Source organism: Nansenia antarctica (genome assembly GCF_963989245.1).
Source record: "Nansenia antarctica genome assembly, chromosome: 9".
Taxonomy (NCBI): Eukaryota; Metazoa; Chordata; class Actinopteri; order Argentiniformes; family Microstomatidae; genus Nansenia; species Nansenia antarctica.
This window is the reverse complement of record NC_137679.1, coordinates 37,636,257-37,659,433: the sequence shown is the minus strand read 5'-3', so window position 1 is coordinate 37,659,433 and position 23,177 is coordinate 37,636,257. Positions and strand designations below refer to the sequence as shown.

At 43.2% G+C, this 23,177-nt stretch overlaps 1 protein-coding gene across 2 annotated transcripts in view; it reads right to left on the bottom strand.

Moving 5' to 3' along the window:
- Nucleotides 1-12,305, bottom strand: part of slc6a2 (solute carrier family 6 member 2) — a 30,276-nt gene extending 17,971 nt beyond the window's left edge. The window contains exons 1-4 of one of the 2 annotated variants that reach the window (XM_080539390.1): nt 12,047-12,305; nt 10,926-11,416; nt 9,557-9,688; nt 8,210-8,444 (exon numbers count right to left, since the gene is read on the bottom strand). In XM_080539390.1, coding sequence (XP_080395516.1) covers nt 8,210-8,444; nt 9,557-9,688; nt 10,926-11,226 — 668 coding nt within the window. In that variant the 5' untranslated portion in view covers nt 11,227-11,416; nt 12,047-12,305. Of the gene's footprint in view, nt 1-8,209; nt 8,445-9,556; nt 9,689-10,925; nt 11,441-12,046 lie in introns of those variants that run through there. The other variant, XM_080539391.1, reaches the window with a different exon arrangement.
- Between the last annotated feature and the right edge of the window lie 10,872 nt (nt 12,306-23,177).

The following is a 23,177-nucleotide window of genomic DNA, read 5'->3' as shown; positions in this document are numbered from 1 at the left end:
CACACACACACACACACACACATGCAGACCCAGACATACATACACACACACACGCGCACAAAGCAAATGCTTTGGCAGGTGGAGGATTAATTACAACTGTGCCTCCAGGGACCCACTCCCTTCAGAGTGCTACTCGCAGTGGAAGAGATGCTAAAAGGTTCAAGTGTTTTACGTCACGTAAATAAAAGAGACGAGAAGCAGGGGACACAAACGGTGTCTCCTCTCGGGAACAGGGTGTTCAGCATTGTGGTTCTCTAGTCTCTGCCTCTGCAGTTGTTTGCACATTATTTACATGCACTTTATGTTGGCTAAGAGTTTTTGTAAATTAGCATTTGAAAATAATGGTGATCATCAACCTTCAAGGGCTAGGTGGTGGGTGTCAAATCCAGTTGGATAATGGTACTCATTCCCTTCAGAGTGCTCCAACCACTCGTCACGAGCAGTGAAGGGGTGCTTAAAAGTTTTACTGGAACATAAATAAAACATTAAAAGCCTAAATGAAGCATTCGTATTATGTATCGTATTTGTCAGTTTTACTACAGTCCAACTATTTAAGTGTTTTGAGGTAACATACTGTAAGAAGACACTGAATAATGGACCGAGCTTCTTTTGACAATGTCAATGAAATAGAAGAGAAACATTTCTGTATGTGACAGCAGCTGGTGAAAATGGGAACAAGTTGGCAACCAATCAAAATGTTCAGACTTTTATTCGCTGAGTAATCCCCACTACTCTACACTACCTAGGTAGTAGTGGGGATTACCCCCCGAATCCATTGCATTGCAATGTTTTGGCTTGACTAGCCGAGTGTGTCATTGCTTTTCAACAACGTTGAAATGTATTGACATTTTTCAGAATAAGCTGCTGTCACATATGGAGTCACTCATCTTGTTCCTAAGCACCAACTCTATTACTGTGAGTGACAACATTATATCTATTCAAATTGTCATGACATGACATGACTGCGTGGAAAAACAACATATACACCCTTAAAATCTATTGTTGAGGTAATCACAGTCTCTGATTACAGTTGACTATTTCCCCATCTAGCTGTTAAGCACACCAGAGCTTCGGCTGAACCCAGGAGAGGGCTCTGCTCGGCGGGGGACAATGATGTGGGACGTCTGGATGTAGACATCAAAGCCAGGCCAGCCTGATGTTCTATTCATCACAGCACAGATGGTTGCACATCATTCACAGATTGCAAACATCGTATATATCTCTTGTACTTTCTTCCCCCGAAAGTTTCCTCGAACTGCGTTGACCGTCTGATACGGTTGGCTGAGACGACCCAGGGCGATAAGTAGAAGCCTTGCATCTGGATCTGATACACAGGTTGGTTACACAACCCGGCCGGGCCCTGAAGGCACAGGACACACAACCGCCGTGTCCAGACTTCCAGGCCCAGGGGATCATGGGAGCTGCCAGGTCAGTCATAAATACGTCCAACAGTAGATTTATCTCCTCCTGATAATAAATTCAAAGCTGTGAGCTCTCGAGGGAGTGCTAGAGGAGCGAGGGGAGGGCCGTCTGAGAGGGGTAAAAAGACCGCCCCTACGTCCCTGACTGGACACAGCCTCATGTTGGTCTGGTGCCTCTAGCATAATGTTTACAGAGAGTCTACTATCGTACATCTGATAAATACACTACCAGTAAATGCTATCCATGACATCAATGCGTGTTCCTTTGGCCCAGTTGTTCTAAACACTTGTGCTCTTATCTGCATTCTCTGAACTGGTCAACAATAGTGACCAAAAGCCTTTTGGTCTGTGGCCAGTTGTTTGGCTACTGTCCACAACTTCCCCTCAGGATCAGTAGTTTACGAGAGGCGTTTTACTAAACCCTATAACCCGGTGTCTAGTGGTTATGACATTTAAACAATAGTATATTGTATGTATGTTCTATCAAGTTGGTGTCACTTTTTTTTTATGTTTTCCAGGTTTAGACTGAATCGACAGGAGGAAGTGGGAACACCAAACACCAATGCCCTGACGACCCTAAGACACACGTGACTGGAATTGATTAAATATATCAAATCAAAGTGATCTTTGTTAGAATAATACCAAAATAGAACATAAAAAAGGTGCACTTTAAGTTTAATTGCGCATTGCCTGAATCACAGCAGATTGAAGTAAATTCTATGCAATTAGTACTTTTTAATGAAGGCAATACATCAAACTCCCCCTGACATTAAATTGAATGCAGCTGTTCCGGCATATTATGTATAGGATGTAAATAAACCATGTATGTAAATAAACCATGCTTGTTGACTAAATTCTTTGATAGTGGATTTACTTAAGCACGCAGGATGCGTTTATCATGTGTGCAGATTTGAACGTAGATATGGTTTACCACTGCCCCTGTAATGCAACTCTAGTTGTGCGAAGCCACTATCACATATTTACCATAATCATACATCAATGTACATCAGGGGAGGCTAGTGGAGGTAGGAATCGTAGGACGGGCTCATTGTAATGCAATGAGAATAGAATGAGGAATGGTATCAAACATTGCAATGAGCCCGTCCTCTGATTTCTGCCTCCACCAGCGTCCCCTGATCAATGTGCATTATTGATTACTCTCCTCAAAGACCAAGTGGTTGGCGAAAATGCTAAATCTTTGCTAGATTTCAGCTCAGTCTTTGCACTTGAAGCATAAGTATGAACTGGTGATGTCATAAAGCTAACAAGGGTTCTGGTTGACCTGTAGCCTGACCCCCTGACCCTGAGGGAATAGCCTGTTCAACACCCCGCTGAGGGAGGCACCAGTTACAGCTGACGGCCCATGAAACAGCCCAGCTTTCATACCTATAAAAACTAGATTTACGCTTGATGAATGGCCGCTTGGGGGATTGCGAGAGATCTCGGATCTGATGACTGTCTGATAGAGGCTTGGCCCAGGACCAAGCTGATGTCCGGGAGAACCACCTAAATACACCGTTTCCTTGAGGTAACCGGTGCTTTTGGCTGTCCTTCTCCAGCACCATGTACTGTATGTCCACTATGTCTCCACAATGACCCAAAGTCAGACCCTGGTGGGTCCTCTTACTCAATCACTCTCATTCTCACTCAATACACCAAAGGCCCCCCAAGTCTCAATTGAATGAGCAATTATGTTCAAAGCTTGCGACTGACGTCTTCACAGATGCAACATTTATGGGAGTACACACAGACCTCCTGGTGGTTGTCAAAACAAACATATTCCAGACAAGGTAACTAATGCTCTGAGTGAACAACAGGATGACCTCAGATGATGAAACCACAGAACTCCCGAGACAATGGCCGGACAGCTTTTTAGGCCATGCGAGCGAGGTAAAGTGAAGTGTTGTTATAAATGTTTAAACATTCTTCTTACTCTATGGATAAGAGAGCATTTGGCGGTATGGAGATGGGTTGGAACCAGGTTAGGAGTTATTATGGGGTCAAAGCCTTTGTGGAACTGTCGGAGCCAAAGTGATGCTTGTGTGAGCATTGGGAGTGCTAAAGGATGATAAACACGTCTAATGTTTTGAATCAGCTATTTCCAGATGTGTTGCATAAATCAAAATAAACACATATTCTAATTATCACGGACGGGTTTTTAAAATATATTTTTTATGGATAATAATAATGGATTATAATAATAACAGCAATCATCGATAGGAGAGGCCGATGCTTCAAGTCACAGTGGTGGGTTGTCACAGCGTATATGTTTATGCAGTACCCCCAAATTCTGAAGCGATCCGCCCATCACCTTTTGCGATACGATACTTGATTTCACATTGAAACGTGTCTTTCCTGTTGTTCTTTATGTCAGAAACCAATGATAGGTTCGCACACAAATAAGGCAGACTGCAGTATCTTTCTTTGTCTTTTTAAAAAAAGAAAACAATGATTTCGCAAGCATGCAGCAGCAGGGGAACAAGTGCACTGCTGCATTAGGAGTGGGAGCCCAGACTCCTTCAAGCCAGGAGAGCCATAGCACTATGCTGGAAGAGTATGGACGCTCCATCATTGAGAATGTGGAAGAGGGGGCTCTTGGAATGTATTGGTCTGGAAAGATTAACCTACATTATTAAAAGCAAGTGGAACGACTTTGACAAGCTGTGGGAACCATACATGAAGAACATGTAGGATAGAATACTATCCACAAAGTGGAGGAAAGTTTTGTTTTTGTATTGTTTTTTATTCAATCCAAAATTGATGCAAGTTGTGTTTGTCTATGTTAGTGAACTTTGTTATTGTATGTTTCTCTTTATTTGTCTTTTGTTGTTTTGTCTTTGATGTTGGTATATAAAAATGATAATAAAAATATTGTGGAAAAAAAGGAGTGGGAGCCCAAAGATTGGGCAATAAATGTTGAGTGTTTGCCTGGCTTAAAACGCCTGGACACTGGACACTATACTTTGTAGAGATTAATGTAATGGTTCTGGACAAATATGGGTACGAGTGCTCCCAGCAGCAGGGACATGTACGACTTGGAAAATTGGTAGGAAATCTATTACTTGTAATCAGCACTCGAGTTGAGGGTGGATGAGTGGGGATGGCATCCCCCCTGAAATAAAACCAGTAAAAATCATCCCCCTTCTAAAACTGCCATCCCCCCTTTCCATCCCTTATGTCATTAAACATGGTATTAATGCTATTTCAACATTTAGTTTTGCGCATATTGAGTAAAATACTGTGGGCGAGGGGGCACGCACACATGCAATGACATTTTTACCAAGTCACTGACAATGAAGTCACTGACGCTTTGGAGATGCTAAAATTGTCCCCATATTATAAAATCCACCATACCTCCCAGATTTTCTTTTACAACTTGAGTACTGCTTGTAAACCGGTGTTACAACGCTTCGGTCTGGGGAAACCGGGGCCCCACACAATGCAGCACACTGTGGGGTGTGTGCGTGCGCCGTGCGGTACCAAACAAAAACGCTGCGAAGCCGCAACTAAAACTAAAGAATTTGTTGAGTGACACAGAAAATGCCACAAGGAAAACCGAGGGGACGCTGGACAATGCCAAAAATAAGAAAAGATAGAAAGTCGTTGACAGTTGGTGACACCAAGTTCCCCACTCTGAAGAATGTGAGACTCAATGAGGAGGAACACTATGCAAAATGACCACACAGGGCGAGAGCCTTACATGACATTTACATTTTTGGTATTAGCAGATGCCTTTTTTCCAAAGCGACTTACAACAAATACATTTGTCTATGGTTGTGAATCATCTAAGCTCTGACAACAACCCATAAACACAGGCAGTTTAACCAGCCTCTTAGTGGAGCAACAGGGGGTCTGAGGACCCTGGTCTGTCATTAGAGGTTATGGCTCAGTTGAGCCTCTCTGATGGCAGCGTAAGTGACACCTGCTGCATGTCCGCCCCTGAGCGGGACATGACACTAATGACTATGCTATGGGGGTCTTTGCACTCCACCACCACAGATTGCAGGGCAGTAGTGATCAATAGACCCAATAATAAAGCCTAATAGGAGAGGAAATGAGGGCTTACCACATCCTCCGACAGCTGAGGAGAAGGCAGCACACACATCAAAGTGCTGTGGTGTGTGAGAACCAGAGTAATGCGCTGAGGGGATCTATGTGTGTGTGTGTGTGTGTGTGTGTGTGTGTGTGTGTATGTGTGTATTGACTGATCTGTTAGCGTTAATAATGGGAGAGTACAGCATCAACACAGTATTGCATGTGTGGTGCGTAAGCATGAGTGTGTGTGTGTGTGTGTGTGTGTGTGTGTGTGTGTGTGTGTGTGTGTCTGTGTGTGTGTCTGTGTGTGTGTGTGTGTGTAGGTGAATATTGTGTACTGGGGTAGTGGTGGCCTAGTGGATAGTGAGTTGGTGACCAGAAGGTCATGAGTTCAAATCCCACCTGGCAACACCACCACTTGTGTGCACTTGAGTAAGGCACTCAGCCCTAAATTACTCCAGGGAGACTCACTGCCCCTATAATCTCTAATTGTAAGTCCCTTTACTGCTTAAAATGTAAAATGAGTATTGTGTGTGTGTGAGTGTACCATTTAACGTTGTGTGTTAAATGGTGTTGATGGTTGTGGGTGGGTGGGGGACTGGAGAGAGTGCTTGCTCAACAGCTTGAGAAACAGCCTGTGCCATATATTTAAGTGGTTGGCTCCTCCACAACTGGCAGATGTTAACCTCTATGTTTATGGAAGACCATGGAAGATCTGATGCACTGACTCTCCTGTTCAACACTCAGCTCAATTTTGATTAAACATGGATGTTGCAATATTAAGTACTGTTTACTTTTTTGGGAAGTCAATTGTATGCTAGAGAACCGAGAGAGGTAAGTACCACACATATTAACCACACTCTCTCACGTCAAGGACAGTAGTGAGATGTCTCCTCTATGCCCTTCCTTCTGGCCTCTAGGTTAAACAGTTGTTAAACACCCAAAAATAAGGTTGACTCAGATCTTCCCTCTGAGAATACCTCCGTCTTAAAGGGAGAGGCAACTAAAGGGGGAAGAGATGGAAAGAGAGAGAAAACTAATAAGAGATCCAAAGAGAGGGTGATTGATCGGTGTTAGCTCGGTGTTCCCATGGTGCGGGGGTGACCATGCTTCTGAACTCGTCGTAACCTTGACGTAAGCAGTGTTATATGAGCCTGTTACCTACGTAAAGGCCTGTCTGTTTACAGTGAGATTACCAGAGTTAGAAACCCCCCTGCTGTTCCTGTCCCAGCTGCCCCCACTGCCTAAGTCCCATGCTCTTTATGAATGGACAGGTTCGGTCTGTCTAGAATCAACTACAGTAAGCCTCTACTGGGATAGAATGGCTTTCAAAGGGGCATACAGTACATCGGACCTAGCTAAAGCTCTATGTGTGGGGGGGGGGGCAATGTCTATACAGTACACCCAGTGGAGGGTGGTGGTAGGCTCATTGTAATGCATGGAACGGAATGAGGTTGTATCAACCTCGATGGCAATCCTCATTCCGTTCCAAGTATTTACAGTGAGCGCATCCTCCGATTTCTACCTTCCACCAGCATCCCATGGTATACAGTATTACACTACTACGGCTTGCATTTTCTAGTAAACACAGGGGGACTTGCTTCTATTCACTTCAGGTCACTTCGCGTCTACTTCTTCTGTTGGCGAGAGGAAATGTCCTAAAGGAAATCCTTGGATGCTGATTAAATAATCGCATGAGACTTCAATGCAACAAAGCAGTGTGGGAGAGGGTCTTTAATCTGCTGGTCGGCTGCCGGTGACGCACTCTTAGCCTGTTGTGTTCCAGCTCCCAGCACATCAGCTGGGAGATAAGGCCACTTTTTTGTCCCAGGCATTTCATCGACTTCCTTTTGGCTGTAAAAACCAATCTTCATATGAACTAGGGAAGAACTGGGTCTTTCTTTGAAGTGCAAACGGATGGAGCTTTTAGCTTTTTTTCCCTTTTTTGTCAAGATCAAATGCGGCAATCTAAGCTTTTTATATGCCTTTCGTTCGGGCGGATCGCTTCAGAATTTGGGGATACTAACTGCACAAACGTTTCAATGTGACAGTGACCCAGTTCACAGAGAAAACGCCTAAGTAGTGTCATACATACCGGTACCATACACAGATTCAGTAATTCCCAATGAGAGAAAATACCGTAACTTTGGATAAACTACATCAATACTTTTTATTTGAATGATAAACTTCCGATGAGACAAACTAAGTTAACTAACATTAAGTCCAAAGCGTACTCTATTCAAGTCTATTCAAGTCATTCCAGGACTTGGATTTCATATAGGCCACTGGCCAGTCTTATGAAGATGTGGACTTTAGTGGGGATTTAATGGCAGGTGACAAGAGTGTACACACACTCTTAAGTCCAGTTTGCTACTGAACAGTGACTGGCCTTTGAACTGCAAATGTTCACATTTATCTTTATGTCATAGATGAGGATAATCCATCATAAATGTCATCAATGAACACAATGAACACTTTCCTCTTTCCTCATATCAATCAATCCTGAACATAAAGTGCTCAATTTCCACTTTCCAAGTTGCCAAGTTCAATAACCAAGCTTATAAATTGCCTATGGCCTACTTCAAAGCACATTTCTGCCTCTAATAGAAAATGCTAAATTTGACACAGTTTGTATTTGGCACAGTAGGTCTGCCCTTTAAAATCATGTTAAGGAGCCAGTGTCTGTTATCTGCTGTGACAGTGGAGGGGTCAGGTCAAAGGTCAAAGGAAAGGACCAGCCTGTGGGTACTCACTCATAGAACTCCGCCGCCGGCGTGATCTTGTACTTGGAATACGATATATTGCCCAAGAAGGAGGCGTTTAGGAGCTTGGGGTCTGTGCAGTTCTCACTGTTCCAGCTGTTGCCACACCTGAGCCAGGGCAAGTCGCTGGTCATGGAGGCGAAAAGGTAGTAGAGAGACCAAGCTATGATGACGTTGTAGTAGAAGCCTACGTACAGCGCTATGATGATCACAGAATAGCCCACACCTGAGGAGGAGAACAGCAAGGTTACAGAGGACACGAGGAATGCAACTACACCTGTAGGTTTATCAACGAGGTCAACCAGGTATCAATCATCTTGTAACTCTTGTAAGGGGAGGCTGGTGGAGGTAGAAATCGGAGGATAGGCGAATTGTAATGCATGGAATGGAATCAGGGTTGAATTCCCTATGACACGATGGTCAATGCGGAGCGTAACACTATGTGGTACAGCCCCGACACTAAACCAGATGCCAGATAGGAAAGGCATTGGCATACTTTATCTACACAGTTTCACATGTACAGACTGCATGTCGGCTCTGTTAATGTGTCATGTGGACATTTTCTGGACTGTACAGAACTGTACTTTTCTGTACAGACTGTAGCAATCATTTTCCACAGCATGCAATATACCAATTATTTACAGCGCAGGTTTAACATGTAACATAGGTCAGGTCACATGTCACACATGCATGCAAAATGGGGGAAATGTTCAGGATCAACAGTTCAGAGGTGGTAGACTAATGAAGCTGTCAAAATGAAAACTGACAGACAGACAGACAGACTGCCTTTATTGGGCCGAGCATAGCAGGACAGAGCATAGTAGCAACAGGGGAGGCTGGACTTGGAGTTCGGGGAAGGAACACGTGTTTGATACCAATCCTCATTCCATTCCATGCATTACAATGAGCCCATCCTCTGATTTCTACCTCCACCAGCGTCCCCTGGGCTATAAGATATATCAGATGTGTCTCAGGATTTACTGAACACCTATGAACAGCCACAGCTTCGGTTACAGTGTTATTCCTATCCTTCAGAGAAACAGTCACAGGGAATGGTGAGGAAAAGAACATTTTGACATTTTTGGGAAAAAATGTGAAAGAAAATAAAAGAGATGTGTTAAATCAATTAGACTGTATCAGACGGGGGACACTCCGAGGGAAACCAGAGAGCGAGAGAAAGATGAACAAGAGGAGGTGGAACTCAAAGAGAGTGAGAGACAGGTTGAAAGGGGGGGGGGGAGATAAAAAGCAAAAGCCTGGAGGTAGGAGTGGGTGAGAGAGTGGGAGATGGACAGAGGATAACAGAAAGGAGTGGTGGGGGAGAGAGAGACAGCACACCTTTAAATGCAGGGCATATCCTCCAGACAGTGGCAGCCCCCTGTCTATTGTATTGCCCCAAGGCTAGCTCCATATAGAACAGGGGCATCCCAGCAATCACCAGGAACAGAACGTAGGGGATCAGAAAGGCACCTGAGGTGGAAAAAGACAGCATGTGTGATACACTGTACCTGTATGTAGAGACACAGAATGTGAAACAGACCTAGGCATTATGTTTATAGGCAGCATATCCCTCTATTATTTGTGTATCTTGCGCTGAACACTATAAACACACTATCTGCCCTTCATCTGTCTGTATCTAATAGACTAATTTGAAACAGACATAGAAATGATCTTCATAAGCCGATAAGAGAATACTTTAAACGGTGCAATCCCCTTCATCTGTCATACTTTAATTTGAGCCCTTTTATTCATGGTTTAAAACAAAAAAAACTGTAGCACTCAGTTTGGTGATCACTGCCTTTCAGCTGTTCCACAGCTGAAGAGTTGAAAACTATTATGACACATTCAGTTCGCCCCCCAAAAGATGAATGTCTATTTTCACTATGTGAAGTGAAACACAGCCAAAATTAAAGGGGACCTGATCCTTTCTAGTAAACAGACCAGGGGAGGCTGGTGGAGGTAGAAATCAGAGGACAGGCTTATTGTAATGCATGGAATGGAATGAGTAAATGGGATTATACTATTATATTGATACCATTCCTGATTCCAGTCCATGCTTTACAATGAGCCCACCCTCAGATGTCTACCTCCACCAGCCTCCTTTGAAACACACTGTTGTCACAATACATAGCTTGAGGTCTGTTGCTGGCAGCAATAACAAAAATGTCACTTTCTAATTAAAACGACCTTTGATTTGTTTAACATGCTGACGGATTCACTCAAGCACAAATGTTTCCTCTTGTTATTGTAAATGTAATTTTGGCAATTGATAATCTGTCTAGCTGGACATTACTTCTGCTACTGAACTGAACTGGTAAAGAAACATTACAGTTTAACTACAGAGACACGAGAATGTGTCTAGAATTATATTTTAAAGCCCCATAAATCATTCATTTTTAACAAACTTCTGCTTCAACCATTGGACTCCTGACATTTTGCCACCAGAAATAATAGTGTGCCTCACAGCCACCAACTGGTGTGTGCGTGTGTGTGTGTGTGTGTGTGTGTGTGTGTTTGTGTGTGTGTGTGTGTGTGTGTGTGTGTGTGTGTGTGTGTGTGTGTGTATATATATATGCGTGTGTGTGTGTAGAAACAAAAATATAACAACAAACACTCAATAATTGGTCAATAATTAGAAACCGTTAGATTTATTATTCCAATGACACCTGCGGAAATATGTGTTAGTTAAAAGGTTAGTTTTTCTCACCTCCTCCATTTTTGTAGCACAAGTATGGAAATCTCCACACATTGGCCAAGTCCACCGCGAAGCCTATGACTGAGAGGAGAAAGTCCATTTTCTTTCCCCAGGTTTCCCTCTCCTCCTGCTCCTCGGCGGTGAGAGGTGGGCCGGGTGGGCCGGGGGTCGGGACGATGCACGAGCTGGTGTACTGGACCCCATTCTGGTCCTTCAGCAGGATCAGTTCCACCTCCTTCTTCTCCACATCGCACGGATGATTCAGCGGGGCGACTGATGAGAGCTTGTGATCTGGCAGGACTTGGATGTTCATCTTTCATTCAGGACGAGGGTCGCGCCGGTGGTCGTGCTGTCACGGACCCCGGGGAAGCGGCGACGGGGAAGTTGGGCGCTGCGGACCGTTAACCGTGGTGACGGGGTGAACCCCGCTCATGAAGAGTGACAAAGTCCGCATACGAGACTATTTTCACCGGGAGCGGGAGTGGATGCTCCGCTTGCAGCGGCTGGAGAGAAGAAAAATAAATAAATTACGCACAGAAAGTTTGTAGAGGTGGAATAGTTGTGCTATATTAAGCTACGTTGCGCCTACATTGTTCCTACGTTAGATACATGACATTCTATTAACTACTCGTGACGTTAGAATTATAAGGTTCTATCTCCGTTTAGGGTAGTTCAGAGATATTGAGCGTCAAAGTTTTGACATTCCATCATGTTTTGTGAGATGGAACCTTTGTATTTTAATAATTACTAACTCAAAAATGTCAACATTTTAAAAATAACATCACACAGGCATTAATAAACACCTGATGGATCAGACTATGTAAAAAAACTCAATTTTGACAAAAATGGAGATAGAACCTTATAATTCTAACGTCACGTACTGTCTATCCGACTGTTACAATTACGCTATTTTCGTTTTAAATAAAGATCAAACAGGTGACAGACAGGCGAACTATTATCCCCATTGACCTTACAACGTTCTCACCATAACCCTATGAGTCCTATGTTGTTGAACACTGTGCTAGACAATTATTCAATCAAAGCAATACAAACTGGCAGCTCAATAAACATTATGCATGCCTATAACTAAAAAGTTCAGTAGTATAGTCGTTGATGTAGTATAGTATCGTTACCGAAGCAATGAAAGCCGTTATAAGCAGAAGAGGAGCGAGGTCCATACTTGTAAGTCTACGGACACCTTTCCATGATGACCGGTCGCCGCTGCTGTCCAGATGCGTCTGTGAAGAGACTGCCCATCCTGATGGCACTTTAAGACTCGACGATATCCTACATTGTGAGCTTTTAAAAAGGGGTGCTCTCTCTCTCTCTCCACGTGATAATTTATAATTGAACTTTTTTTCTTTTTTCTTTCTCTTGTTCGAGTTCTGAAGTGCGCACCAACCATGCGCCTATAACCATCAGCGTCAAGGAACATCATGTTATGTTCAAGTTAAACCCGCGGTAAATGCAGGTACATTGGATCTGAATGTTGCATACTCTAGCTAACATCTAGTAATGTTGCATTACTACTTGTAAACCAATTTCATTTGCAACACATATTTCTATAAATGTGAATATTGGTTTTAGATCCTTTGTTGTAACATATTATACAGTATGATTGAACTTTTCAAAGCATGCAAAAACATTGGATCGGATTCATTCTATTTTTCGGTTTTTGTCTTTTCTAATATTGCTGTTCACTTTTACCTATTGCAAGAGAACTCTTTCAGGAAATGTTTTAATTTGGACTTTATTTATCTGTTTTTTCTCTCTGCTAAATAGATTGAATTACAGTTTTCTAAGAAGCGGTAAAAGCATTGTGTTCCATGTGTAATTGAATTCCACACCAGCTTTAGCCATAGGCAACGATTTCTATTAGATATTGTTGGTCAGTTCATCCCATTAAAGTCAATGAATGTCCTCTTAAAGCTCTCCAGTGCTTCTTTTATAAAACCCTAAAAGGGCTGTTTTGGGGCGTTTTCTTTGTGAAGATTGAATAAGTGAAGTGATGGTAAAGCATTGGGGCCAGGTTATATAGAGGGATTATGTATAGTTAATGGTGTTTTTTCTCTGGCATCTTGAATTATTCCCCCTATTCCAGAGAGTTGCGGAGGGAATTTGAATAGTTGAATCTAGGACAGGTTCTTTGTACATTCAGCAAAGATAACATCAGCACAACAAATGTCATCTATTCAAATCTAAACTTGTAACTAGTTATTGTGCAACATCTTCCATTGACCTCAATGCACAATGTGACCGTTCGTTCGTCTTGTGCAGAGCCATTTATTAATTTTTATTTAACCATTATTTTGGCAGGAAATCCCAGAGGTATCCCATTGAGGCAACGGTCTGTTTTACAAGGGGGCCCACATATACACATGCAGGCAGACTGTATGGCTCCGGAGTTGTGATCTGTATGGAACTGAAGTTACATGTATACAGCACTCGAGTTGAGGGGGGATGAGGGGGGATGGCATCCCCCCTGAAATAAAAACAGTCAACAGTCCCTTCTAAAACTGCCACCCCCCCTTTCCATCCCTTGTCATTATCAATTAATTACTTAATGAATTATTACTGCTATTTCAACATTTAGTTTGGCGCATATTGAGTAAAATACTGTGGGCTGTACGCACACATGCAATGACATATTTACCAAGTCACTGACACTGAAGTCACTGACGCTGTGGGGATGCTACAACTTGAGTACTGCATGTATATTGCAGCCTCAGGTGACATACATAAGATGTCCAGAGTTGCTCGGGATGATCTGACTGGTCCTGACCTACAATGAGAGATAAAGTATAGGCATGATTGGTCCTGAGGCCCCTGTGTCGTTGCCATGAGGACAAACCTGTCTGTCAAAGCCACAGTGATATGGTTAACCTCTGACCCCACAGGCAGGTCAGACAGAATAAGAGTCTGGTCACTCATCAACTCACACCTTCACGAGTGAAGCTTCATCGTTCTTTCAGGTCCCTCTTGAAAAATATAAATTTCAGTGAGACTACCCTGGTTAAGTAAAGATGTTTGAATGAGAGGGTTAGTTAGTGTGAGTTCACTGTTCTTCACTACGGGAGACAACCTAACTGAAGATACATGTAACTCGTGTAATACATGTAACTCGTCTAATACATGTAACTCGTGTAATACATGTAACTCGAATAGCCTTAACCTTAAAGATTTATGCCATTGTCAGAGTTACAATACGTAAATGGACTGACTTACATAGCGCCTTATTCCAAAGCGCTTTACAATGGCCTCTCATTGGATGGGTGGAGGGTTTGGGGGGTGAATTGCACGTTTAAATTGGATCTTGTGGTACTAAAAAAGGAAAATCTTCAATAAGCAAATTGTAAAAATAATTTTAAAAAAAATAAAAAAAATGGCCCCTCATTCACCCACACATTCACACACCAATGGCAACAAGCTACCATGCATGGCGCCGGCTCGCTCATTGGGAGCAATTTTGGGGTTAAGTGTCTTACCCAACGACACTTTGACATGTGGCCAGCCGGGGCTCGAACCGCCGATCTGCCAACCTTGCAATCATAAGACGCCGGCTCTACCTCCTGCGCCGCAGCCGCCACGTAGGCTTAATTATTACACCTTATAACAACTCAGAGCGTCGGTACAGTGGTCACTGATGCAGCTTTTTAATGATCAGATCCTAGTGCCCTGATGATAACCCAATTTTGCACATGGTTGAATTGTATTCACTGTATTCTCGAGTTGTATGCACTTCATAATAGAAATAAGGCATCGTAGTCCTACACTGTTTTTTTTAAAAGAAAGTGTTTGAAATATACAACTAAGCTGTCAGTGGTGTGGAAAAAACACCTGTTGAATTTTTGAATCCTTAACTGAACTAAAGTGAACTGAGACTTAGAATGCGCTCCGATCAGATAGTTCCAGTTCTAACCTGTTTACCATCTTGTTTTGCCCAAGCTGAGATGTGAGAGGTGTACCTTTCCTTTAACAGTTTTCTCTTGCCCCAGTCTTTCAATTCTCTTAAACCCATCCTCACTGCTCAGTGCAGACACATGTGGCATGTTCTAGTCTTTTGGTTCGCATATCGGCAACCAATCAAAATGTTCTGACTTTTCTTTTGAAACACGGAACTACGTTTCAACGTTGTTGAGAATCACAACACAAACTTGCTAGTCAAGCCAAACATATTGCAACGCAATGGATTTGGTGAGTAATCCCCACTGTAACCTAGTAAACTATAACACTACTTGACATTGTTAGCAGGCTCACAAAACAAGCTGTGTTAGTTGACTAGCGACGTGTCATTGATTTTCAACAACGTGGACATTTTCGAAAGAAAAGTCTGATCATTACATCGGATCCCGCTATACGGACCAAAGCATTAGAACATGACACAAATGTCATCCCTCCCCTCTGGCCTCTATCATCCATCTCTCCACCGTGCTCTGTCTGCCTCCCTGCCTCCCTGCCTCCCTCCCTCCCTCCCTCCCTGCCTGCCTGCCTCCCCGCCTACCTGCCTCCCTGCCTCCCTGCCCGCCTCCCCCATTCCCTGCCTGCCTGTCTGCCTGCCCCACTCCCTGCCTGCCTGCCTCTCCACATGCCTGTCTGCCTGTCTGCCTCCCCGCCTGCCTGCCCGCCTTTCTGCCTGCTTGTCTGCCTGCTTGCCTCCCTCCTGCCCTTCCTCTTTCCCTCCCTCTGCCCTGGGCGTCCTTCCTTTGACAGACCAGATCTTGATCTCAAGAGAGCCTAATGAGACATGAAAAGTCTCTCACAACAGTCCATAAGGGTTCCAGCATCTCTGGGGCCTCCACCAGGGACCCCTGTGGTACCTGTCCCCACCACTCTGCATCTGAAAAGCCTACTTTGCTATCGGAGGACGACCCTGCAGTTTAACCTTTAACATTTATTTAGGCAGGGGGTCCTTCTGAGGCCGAGGGCTATTTTGCGAGGGCTAGGAGCTATTCTAACAAACAAAAACAATCATAAATGTAGATTCAAAATTACAAACATAATACGGTTCATTAATTACGTATCTGTTAGAAAGTAAATTTAGACAGTATAATCAATTAAAACATGTACATTCCTTAAGTAATATTGCAAACATTCTCAAAGCTTTATAGAACTGACTTCTATACATCTGTATCGTGTATACAATACAACAGACAGCCCTTTACATATGTACTGCAAAGCTAAGGAAGGGAGAAATCACCCTGTTTGAACATGTTAGAATGGCACAAATCTAACTCCATAAACATCATACTCATCAATGCGAGGTCTTTGTAAATTACACAGTGGTCAGATATGATCTACTACTTTCTTTCACTGAGAAACAAGAAGAGCAGTCATTATTTTTGTGTGCGAACCATTTCAAATCAAATCAGATTTTATTGACTATATAACACCTTTGGTGCAAAATTACAATAGAAGGTGCTTAACAATATAAGAAGATAACAATACAATGAAAATATAACAATAGAGTAAACATGAATTGTAATAAGGAAATAGTAAGTAAGGAAATTAGTAGTATAGGAAATAAGAGACATGGTAGAACACAAAGACCAGCGTAGTACAGTAAAAGATGGTGGATTAAAATAAAATGGAATTGTGAATGAATGGGAATTTTGAATGGGACAAAGCACAAATTTGACAGTGCGACAAAACTCGCACGCCGTGTGCTTTGTCCCATTCAAAATTAATGGAATCGAATTTTCGCCGTGCGATTAAAATCGGGCCGTGTGTGTTGAAATGCGATGTTCTCATAGACTTCCATTCAAACTTCAAAATGGAATGTTGACGTGCAACAGAAATCGCACGCTGTGTGCAGAGCCCTTAAGACTTTTACTCTCTTAAGGCCAATGCACACGGCGTGCGATTTTGTCGCACGACAACATTCAATTCTCAATTCACACCACCGAAGTGTGTGGGTGTGAATGGAGAATCGAATGTTGTCGTGCGACAATATCGCATCGCACGCCGTGTGCATTGTCTCATTCAAAACAATGGAATCGAATTCGCGGTGCGACAAAATCGCACGCTGTGTGCATTCGGCTTTACACTTGTGTAATGTGATGTAACAATAAAACTTGAAACTTGATTTGAACACCATTAAAAGAATCATAAAATCGATTCTAAAACTGACAGGCAACCACTGAAGGGACTTTAGGACAGGTGAGATGTGTGTTCTCATTCTGGTCTTGTTCAGTATAATATGCTGATGCTGAATACAATTTATAATGTGCATGTTGCATTCTGAATGATCTGTAGCTTATTCATAAGTTTCTTAAGTAGATCAGAAAGGAGAGCATTGCAGAAATCAAGCCTGCTAGTGATAATAGCATGTCTCAGTATCTGCCTGGGAGAGAAACGGTTGCACTTTAGCAATATTTCTAAGGTGATAGAAGGCAGTTTTAGTGACATTACACACTGATGTGAGATTCAAAATTCAGATCGGGGTCTAGAAGTAGGCCAAGATTTTCTGCTAGGGGTTTGGCATTTTGTGCCAAGGATAAAACCTCAGTCTTATCTTGATACAAGATACAATCAATGCATTGAACCAGTTTATCAATAGGGCTGATGTGATATGGTTGTGTCATTGGCATAGCTATGGAAATTAACTGTGTTCTCTGATGATTTCCCGGTGGCAGCATATAGACACTGAACAACACAGGACCCAGAATGGAGCCTTGAGGAACCCCACATGTAATGCCAGTGTTAGCCAAGGAGTGGTCACCGATGGACACAAAACAGTATCTGCTGGACAGATAAGTCCTAAACCAATCTGAAACTGAGCCAGAGAGGCCAACACACTTCAGTAGTTAATAAATAATGGATTGCAGTCTCATACCACATGAATGAGGCCAGACAGGATGTGGGTCATGTACAACATGCTGCCTCGGCACATCAAGCCCAACCGACTCCTGCTGCTGTGTAGTGAAATCTGCAACCAGGGTGAGCATCATACCAGCAGCGTGAGACAGTCAGTGCTGTGGTGAGGACGAAAAACCAGATTGAAACTTCTCAAATATACAGTTGAAATGTAGGTAATAATTTAGCTGTTTGAATACTAATTCCTCAAGAATTTCACTTAAAAAATAAACATTTGAAATTGGCCTGAAATTGTTTAGCACTGAAGGATCCAGGTTAATTTCCTTTAGGAGCAGTTTCACAATAGCAGTTTTCAGTGCCTGGGGGGAAAATACCAGTTAACAAGGAATGATTTACCATTACTAGCACTTCATCCTAAGCAGTCTTAAGAAAGGTAGTGGGGGTAGGGTCAAGTGAGCAGGTGCAGGGTTTTAGTTGCATCCTGAGCTTGTCTTTATCAACAGCATCAAAATCATTCATAGCAGTCTTAGGCAGAGGGGAAGTGTCCAATGACAGGGCTCAGTGTAACATGGTTTACATCTACCCTGACTTTTGTTATCTTGTCTCTGCAAACTCTTCACATGTTGATGTTGAGGTGATGGTTTTTAGGAGCTGGATTTATGAGGTTGTCAATAGTTGAGAAAAGCATTCTGGGATTATAATGATTTTAGAAATCAGCCCTGAGAAATGAGCTTGTCTTGCATTTTGTGTTGCTTTGCTGAAAATAGTGAGGTGTTCTTTAAAAATGTCATAATTGACTGGCAGCTTAGTTTTTCTCCATTGACACTCAGCTTTTGTCAAATGTTTCTTTAAGTTAATAATATCCCCAGTTTTCCATGGTGGTTTCTGTTTCGATTGAATTTTCTTATGTTTGGCTGGTGCTATAGTGTCAATGGTAGTCTTCAGCTTATTATTAGAATTGTTGACTAAATCATCACAAGAGGAAGGAAGTGGGGGTATGATATTAATATGATTTATGCAAATTTCAGCAACTTCAGAGGCAAGATAACATTAACTAACAACCTGCTCAGTAACAGCTAGATGCCGATAAGATGGCAGAGACGAAATACACAGTAGTGGTCTGAGATTGCCAAGTCGATTACAGAGGATACATCAATCCTTAGACCATGAGTGATAATTAGATCCAATGTATGACCGTGGTTGTGAGTCGGCCCATTAACATGTTGAATAAAATCCATAGAGCTCAACACATTTACATACTCAGCGGCTTTAGTATCAGCCGCATTATCCACATGTAGATCAAAATCACCTCAGACCATAATGTGGTCATAATTGGTTCTCTGTGAAGTCATCTAAAAAGAGAGGACACTGTTTGGGGGGTCTATACATTGTTATAACAAGTACAGGGGGTTGGGATTTTAACAGTATAGCATGATGTTCAAAGGAGCAAAAATCACCAACAGGGATATTTCTACAATTTTAGGGCATCAGCAATTATAGAGGTAGTTCCACCGCCCTTTCCCTCTGCTTTGTAGAACGCTCAAAACTATAGCATGGAGGGGGCGTCCCAATAAGAACAACAGGTCCGTCGCTATTTAACCAGGTTTCTGTTAAAAACATGCAGTAAATGTTATGTTCAGATATTAGTTTGTTAATAACAAGGACATGTAACATTTAATGGGATGGAGATCAGATTACTTGCAGTTACACCACAAGTAGTACAGTTTAACTCATGGTTAGTGGATCTCACGTGTTGCCTGTTGCAAATGTTAACTGAGATGAAATTAGACTGAAAACAGACTGGCAGAGTTTAGGGAGTATTTGTATAGTAGCCCCTTGTAGTGACCATGACAGACTGTAGTAACCATACAAGGTAACTCATTTCATTGGCTTTGTTCTATAGGCATGGGTGATGTGATTACCTTGTGGGGGCCTGGACTCTCTCAGTTCATTTCCAGTGTGTCTTGAGTAATATTCATGACATCATTTTAATGTATAGGGGCAGTTTGTTATTGTTTCAAGAGCACGGCTAGTCATGTCCAATGGGATTTGTCAGAGTTTGATCAAGTGTTCTGCACCCCTTAGGTTGGCTCTACACCGCCCCCCCCCCACCCCTCCTCACTCAAGCATCACACTTGAGGCCCTGTTGACCCCGCCAGTATGGCTAAAGACAGAAGTGACAAGAAGTAAGTACCCCAGCAATGTTAAGTTTCACTCTGAACCCACCCACATAGTGGGAAAGACCAGTGCACTTAATTGTCCTTACATAAATGGAAAAGATTGTATATGTCAACCAAGAGAAGCTGGAGGAGGAAGTAATCGGAGGATGGGGTCATTATAATGCATGGAATGGAATGAGGAATGGTATCAAACACACTACTGCCTTCGAAGTATTGGAATCGGTGGAGAAGAAAGCAGAAACAGTCACCGCTTGTTTTTTGGTCTACTTTTTGCGATTAAGTACTCTCAGGGGGGGGGCGGACGTGAGCTGGTGACTGTCAACATATTTAAGGTATCCTATCACCACTGCCGTTGTGCCCTTGGGCAAGGCACTTAACCCCTAACTGCTCCAGGGGCACCTGTCGGGGACTGACCCTGTGCAATAGAGCCCAGAGCTCCGTTCTCCCTAAGAATGTGCTGTGCTACTGTGCTGTGCTGTCTTGTACATTGTTGAGTGCACCAGCTTAACCCTCTTCAATTTGGCTACGTGTTATTATCAAGTGATCATCTGCGTCATAGTCTTCCTGGCTCCTATGTAAATTAAAGTCTCGAGATCGAGACCTAAAGTCTCGAGAATGAGACCTGTTGTGAAGCCTAGGGGGCAACTGGGGGACGTCCAGTTGGTGCTGCTAATGGGCAACACACAGATTGAATACCAATCAGTGGGCCGTTGAGACCTCCTGTTGTACTGTTCAGCCCCAATATAATCAGCTGTCTCCGTAAACCTGATTTGAACCAAGATTTATTTGTCGGTGGAATGTGTCTTGGCAATGGCAGCGGATATACAGCATTGATCATTTCTTTTCGAAATTCCCCTGCTGGGAAAATTAAGGGTGTTTAGTGCAGCATGTCCTAAACTAAGTCGACATAACCCAATAGCACATCAATGAAGTTTGTCATGGTTAAGTTTCAGGTCAGATAGTAGGTCTGGAGACATGGGAGACATGGCATGTGGAAGGCATGGGAAATGGCATCACATTGTAATGGATGGACTGGACTACAATGAGCCTGTCCTCTGATTTCTACCTCCACCAGCCTCCCCTGATGGTTTTACAGGGTGATGTGCACCATGCACCTGCTTTGGCCACTTTCACCTTCAAGTCATTGGGCTTCTCTTATCGAATCCAGGGCGGCAAGCACTCAAGCTGACCCACACTTGCACTGTTGCACAGGAAAAGTCTCTCCCAAACAAACCTGTACGATCCGATATAAGTGGTTGACTATTGATGTTCAAAACGTCCCCAAACCGTTTCCTCCGTTCAGATGTTTATTATTATACAAACCCATGAAACAGGGTACTTAGTCTAATTTCTCTTTCCTGGAAGAATAATAGAATTGAGAAGATCAACAAGGTGTTTCAAGGAAGCGTTAACAATGAGGTGCCGAGATCCTCCCAGAAGGTTAAACAGTTAGCTAGCATAGCTCTGCCATGTTTGGCCCTTCTAGAGCCAAGGCTGGCTTGGGTGTTAGGCCAAGGTCCTTAAGAAAACAGACAACAACGTATGAAGGACTGTCAAAAGTTCAACTCCTCCAAACATTTCTGTCTGAAAAAAAAAAGACAAATGGACCCGTACAGATCCTTGGTTAGGTGGGGTTTCTCATCCGAGCCGCCATGCAGAGGTGTGACATATCTGCATCAGGGGAGGCTGGTGGAGGTAGACATTGGAGGATGGGCTCATTGTAATACATGGATGGAATGAGGAATGGTATCAAACATGCATGTTTTATAGCATTCCATCTTATTCCATTCCATGCATTACCTCTTGGTCAGATCAACATTGGAAATGAGAATTTGTTCTCAACTGATTTTATTTGGTTAAATAAAGGTCAAATAAACAAATAAAATTACAATCTTCACCAGATCCCAGGCTGCTCTGCGTATTCTCTGCTACGACTCATGGCGGCTGGAAATATAATTTCGACAACTTTGGTGTTTCTTTAAGGACTTTTTGATTGGCCCCCTGTTTTTGAGGTGTTATGTCGCTGTACTGTGCACAGCGCATGGTCGAGTCATGACATTCAGTTCGCAGCTCACGGTTGACGGAGAGAGAGCCTGGTGTAGCTGGTTCTTGCCCAGCTGGGCGGAGGAGGTTACACTTCATTAAAGTCCTGTTTTGAGTAAGCCTCCATGACTTTTCACTCATTACAAGCAGAAAACGTGCACAATGTATTTAACTAAACAAAGTAAAGCCGTTAATATCTGGGTGGGGTGGAGCCGGAGGCCCTGCAGGCAGCTGCAGTAAATGCAAGTCCTCACTGCAAATGAGAACATCTTCTCATTTGACTGACCTGGTGAGATAAAGGCCTTAAATTGCGACATGTCAATTAGCCGCTTGGGCTGTGGGCTCTGACCTTTCCTTAAGAGTTGAGGCAGGGGCCTCTCATCCGTCAGAGGTCTCTGTCCAGCCAGGGCCTCAATGGCCACTCTCTCTCTCTCTCTCAGGAGGATGGAAAACCAAACCTGATTACTTCCAGGGATCGCCTGCAATCTAACAAGACAGGCCTTACCCCAGGGGTTGGGTTGAAATGGACACAGCAATATAGAGAGCCATGCAGAACAGAGGAAGACAGAGGAAGGGGAGGAGAGAGGAAGGGGGAGGGGGGGGGGGGGGGGAGACTGGGAGAAAAACAAGTCCGACGACAACGTGACTTAATTGATTCCTGCAATCTCATCAATTATACCTTTGAAAAGGTTAAAACAAACTGAAGGTGGAGATCCCAGCCGGTAATCACAGTCTATCTAACAGCAGGCTTTTAATGAAGCTCCCTGGTCGACATCATTCATCTGGGGGGGCATTTCACAATGTGTGTGTGTGTGTGTGTGTGTGTGTGTGTGTGTGTGTGTGTGTGTGTGTGTGTGTATGAGAGAGAGAAAGACATAGACATTCATATATCATCATATAGTCAGATGATCAATCTAGGGCAACGGATATCATGTCGCCATTAACATCTGATAAATCACAGCTAATGTGCAGACCTGTGGGGAGTTTTTGATTGACGGGTGGTAGCTTGCGCTACACGACGGCGCCACTGTGGCCCCCTCTAGTGGCCGTGGCCCTAAACAACCGCAGAGTGTGTTTATGCCAGCAGCCCGCCTGTGGAAATACAGGGATCTGAAAATATCAATATTATATATAATATTATAGTATAATATCTAATTGCATGCATAACAATGTATTCATCTGGGAAAATACTTGAGCTGTTATGAACAAAATACATTGTATTTCCCAA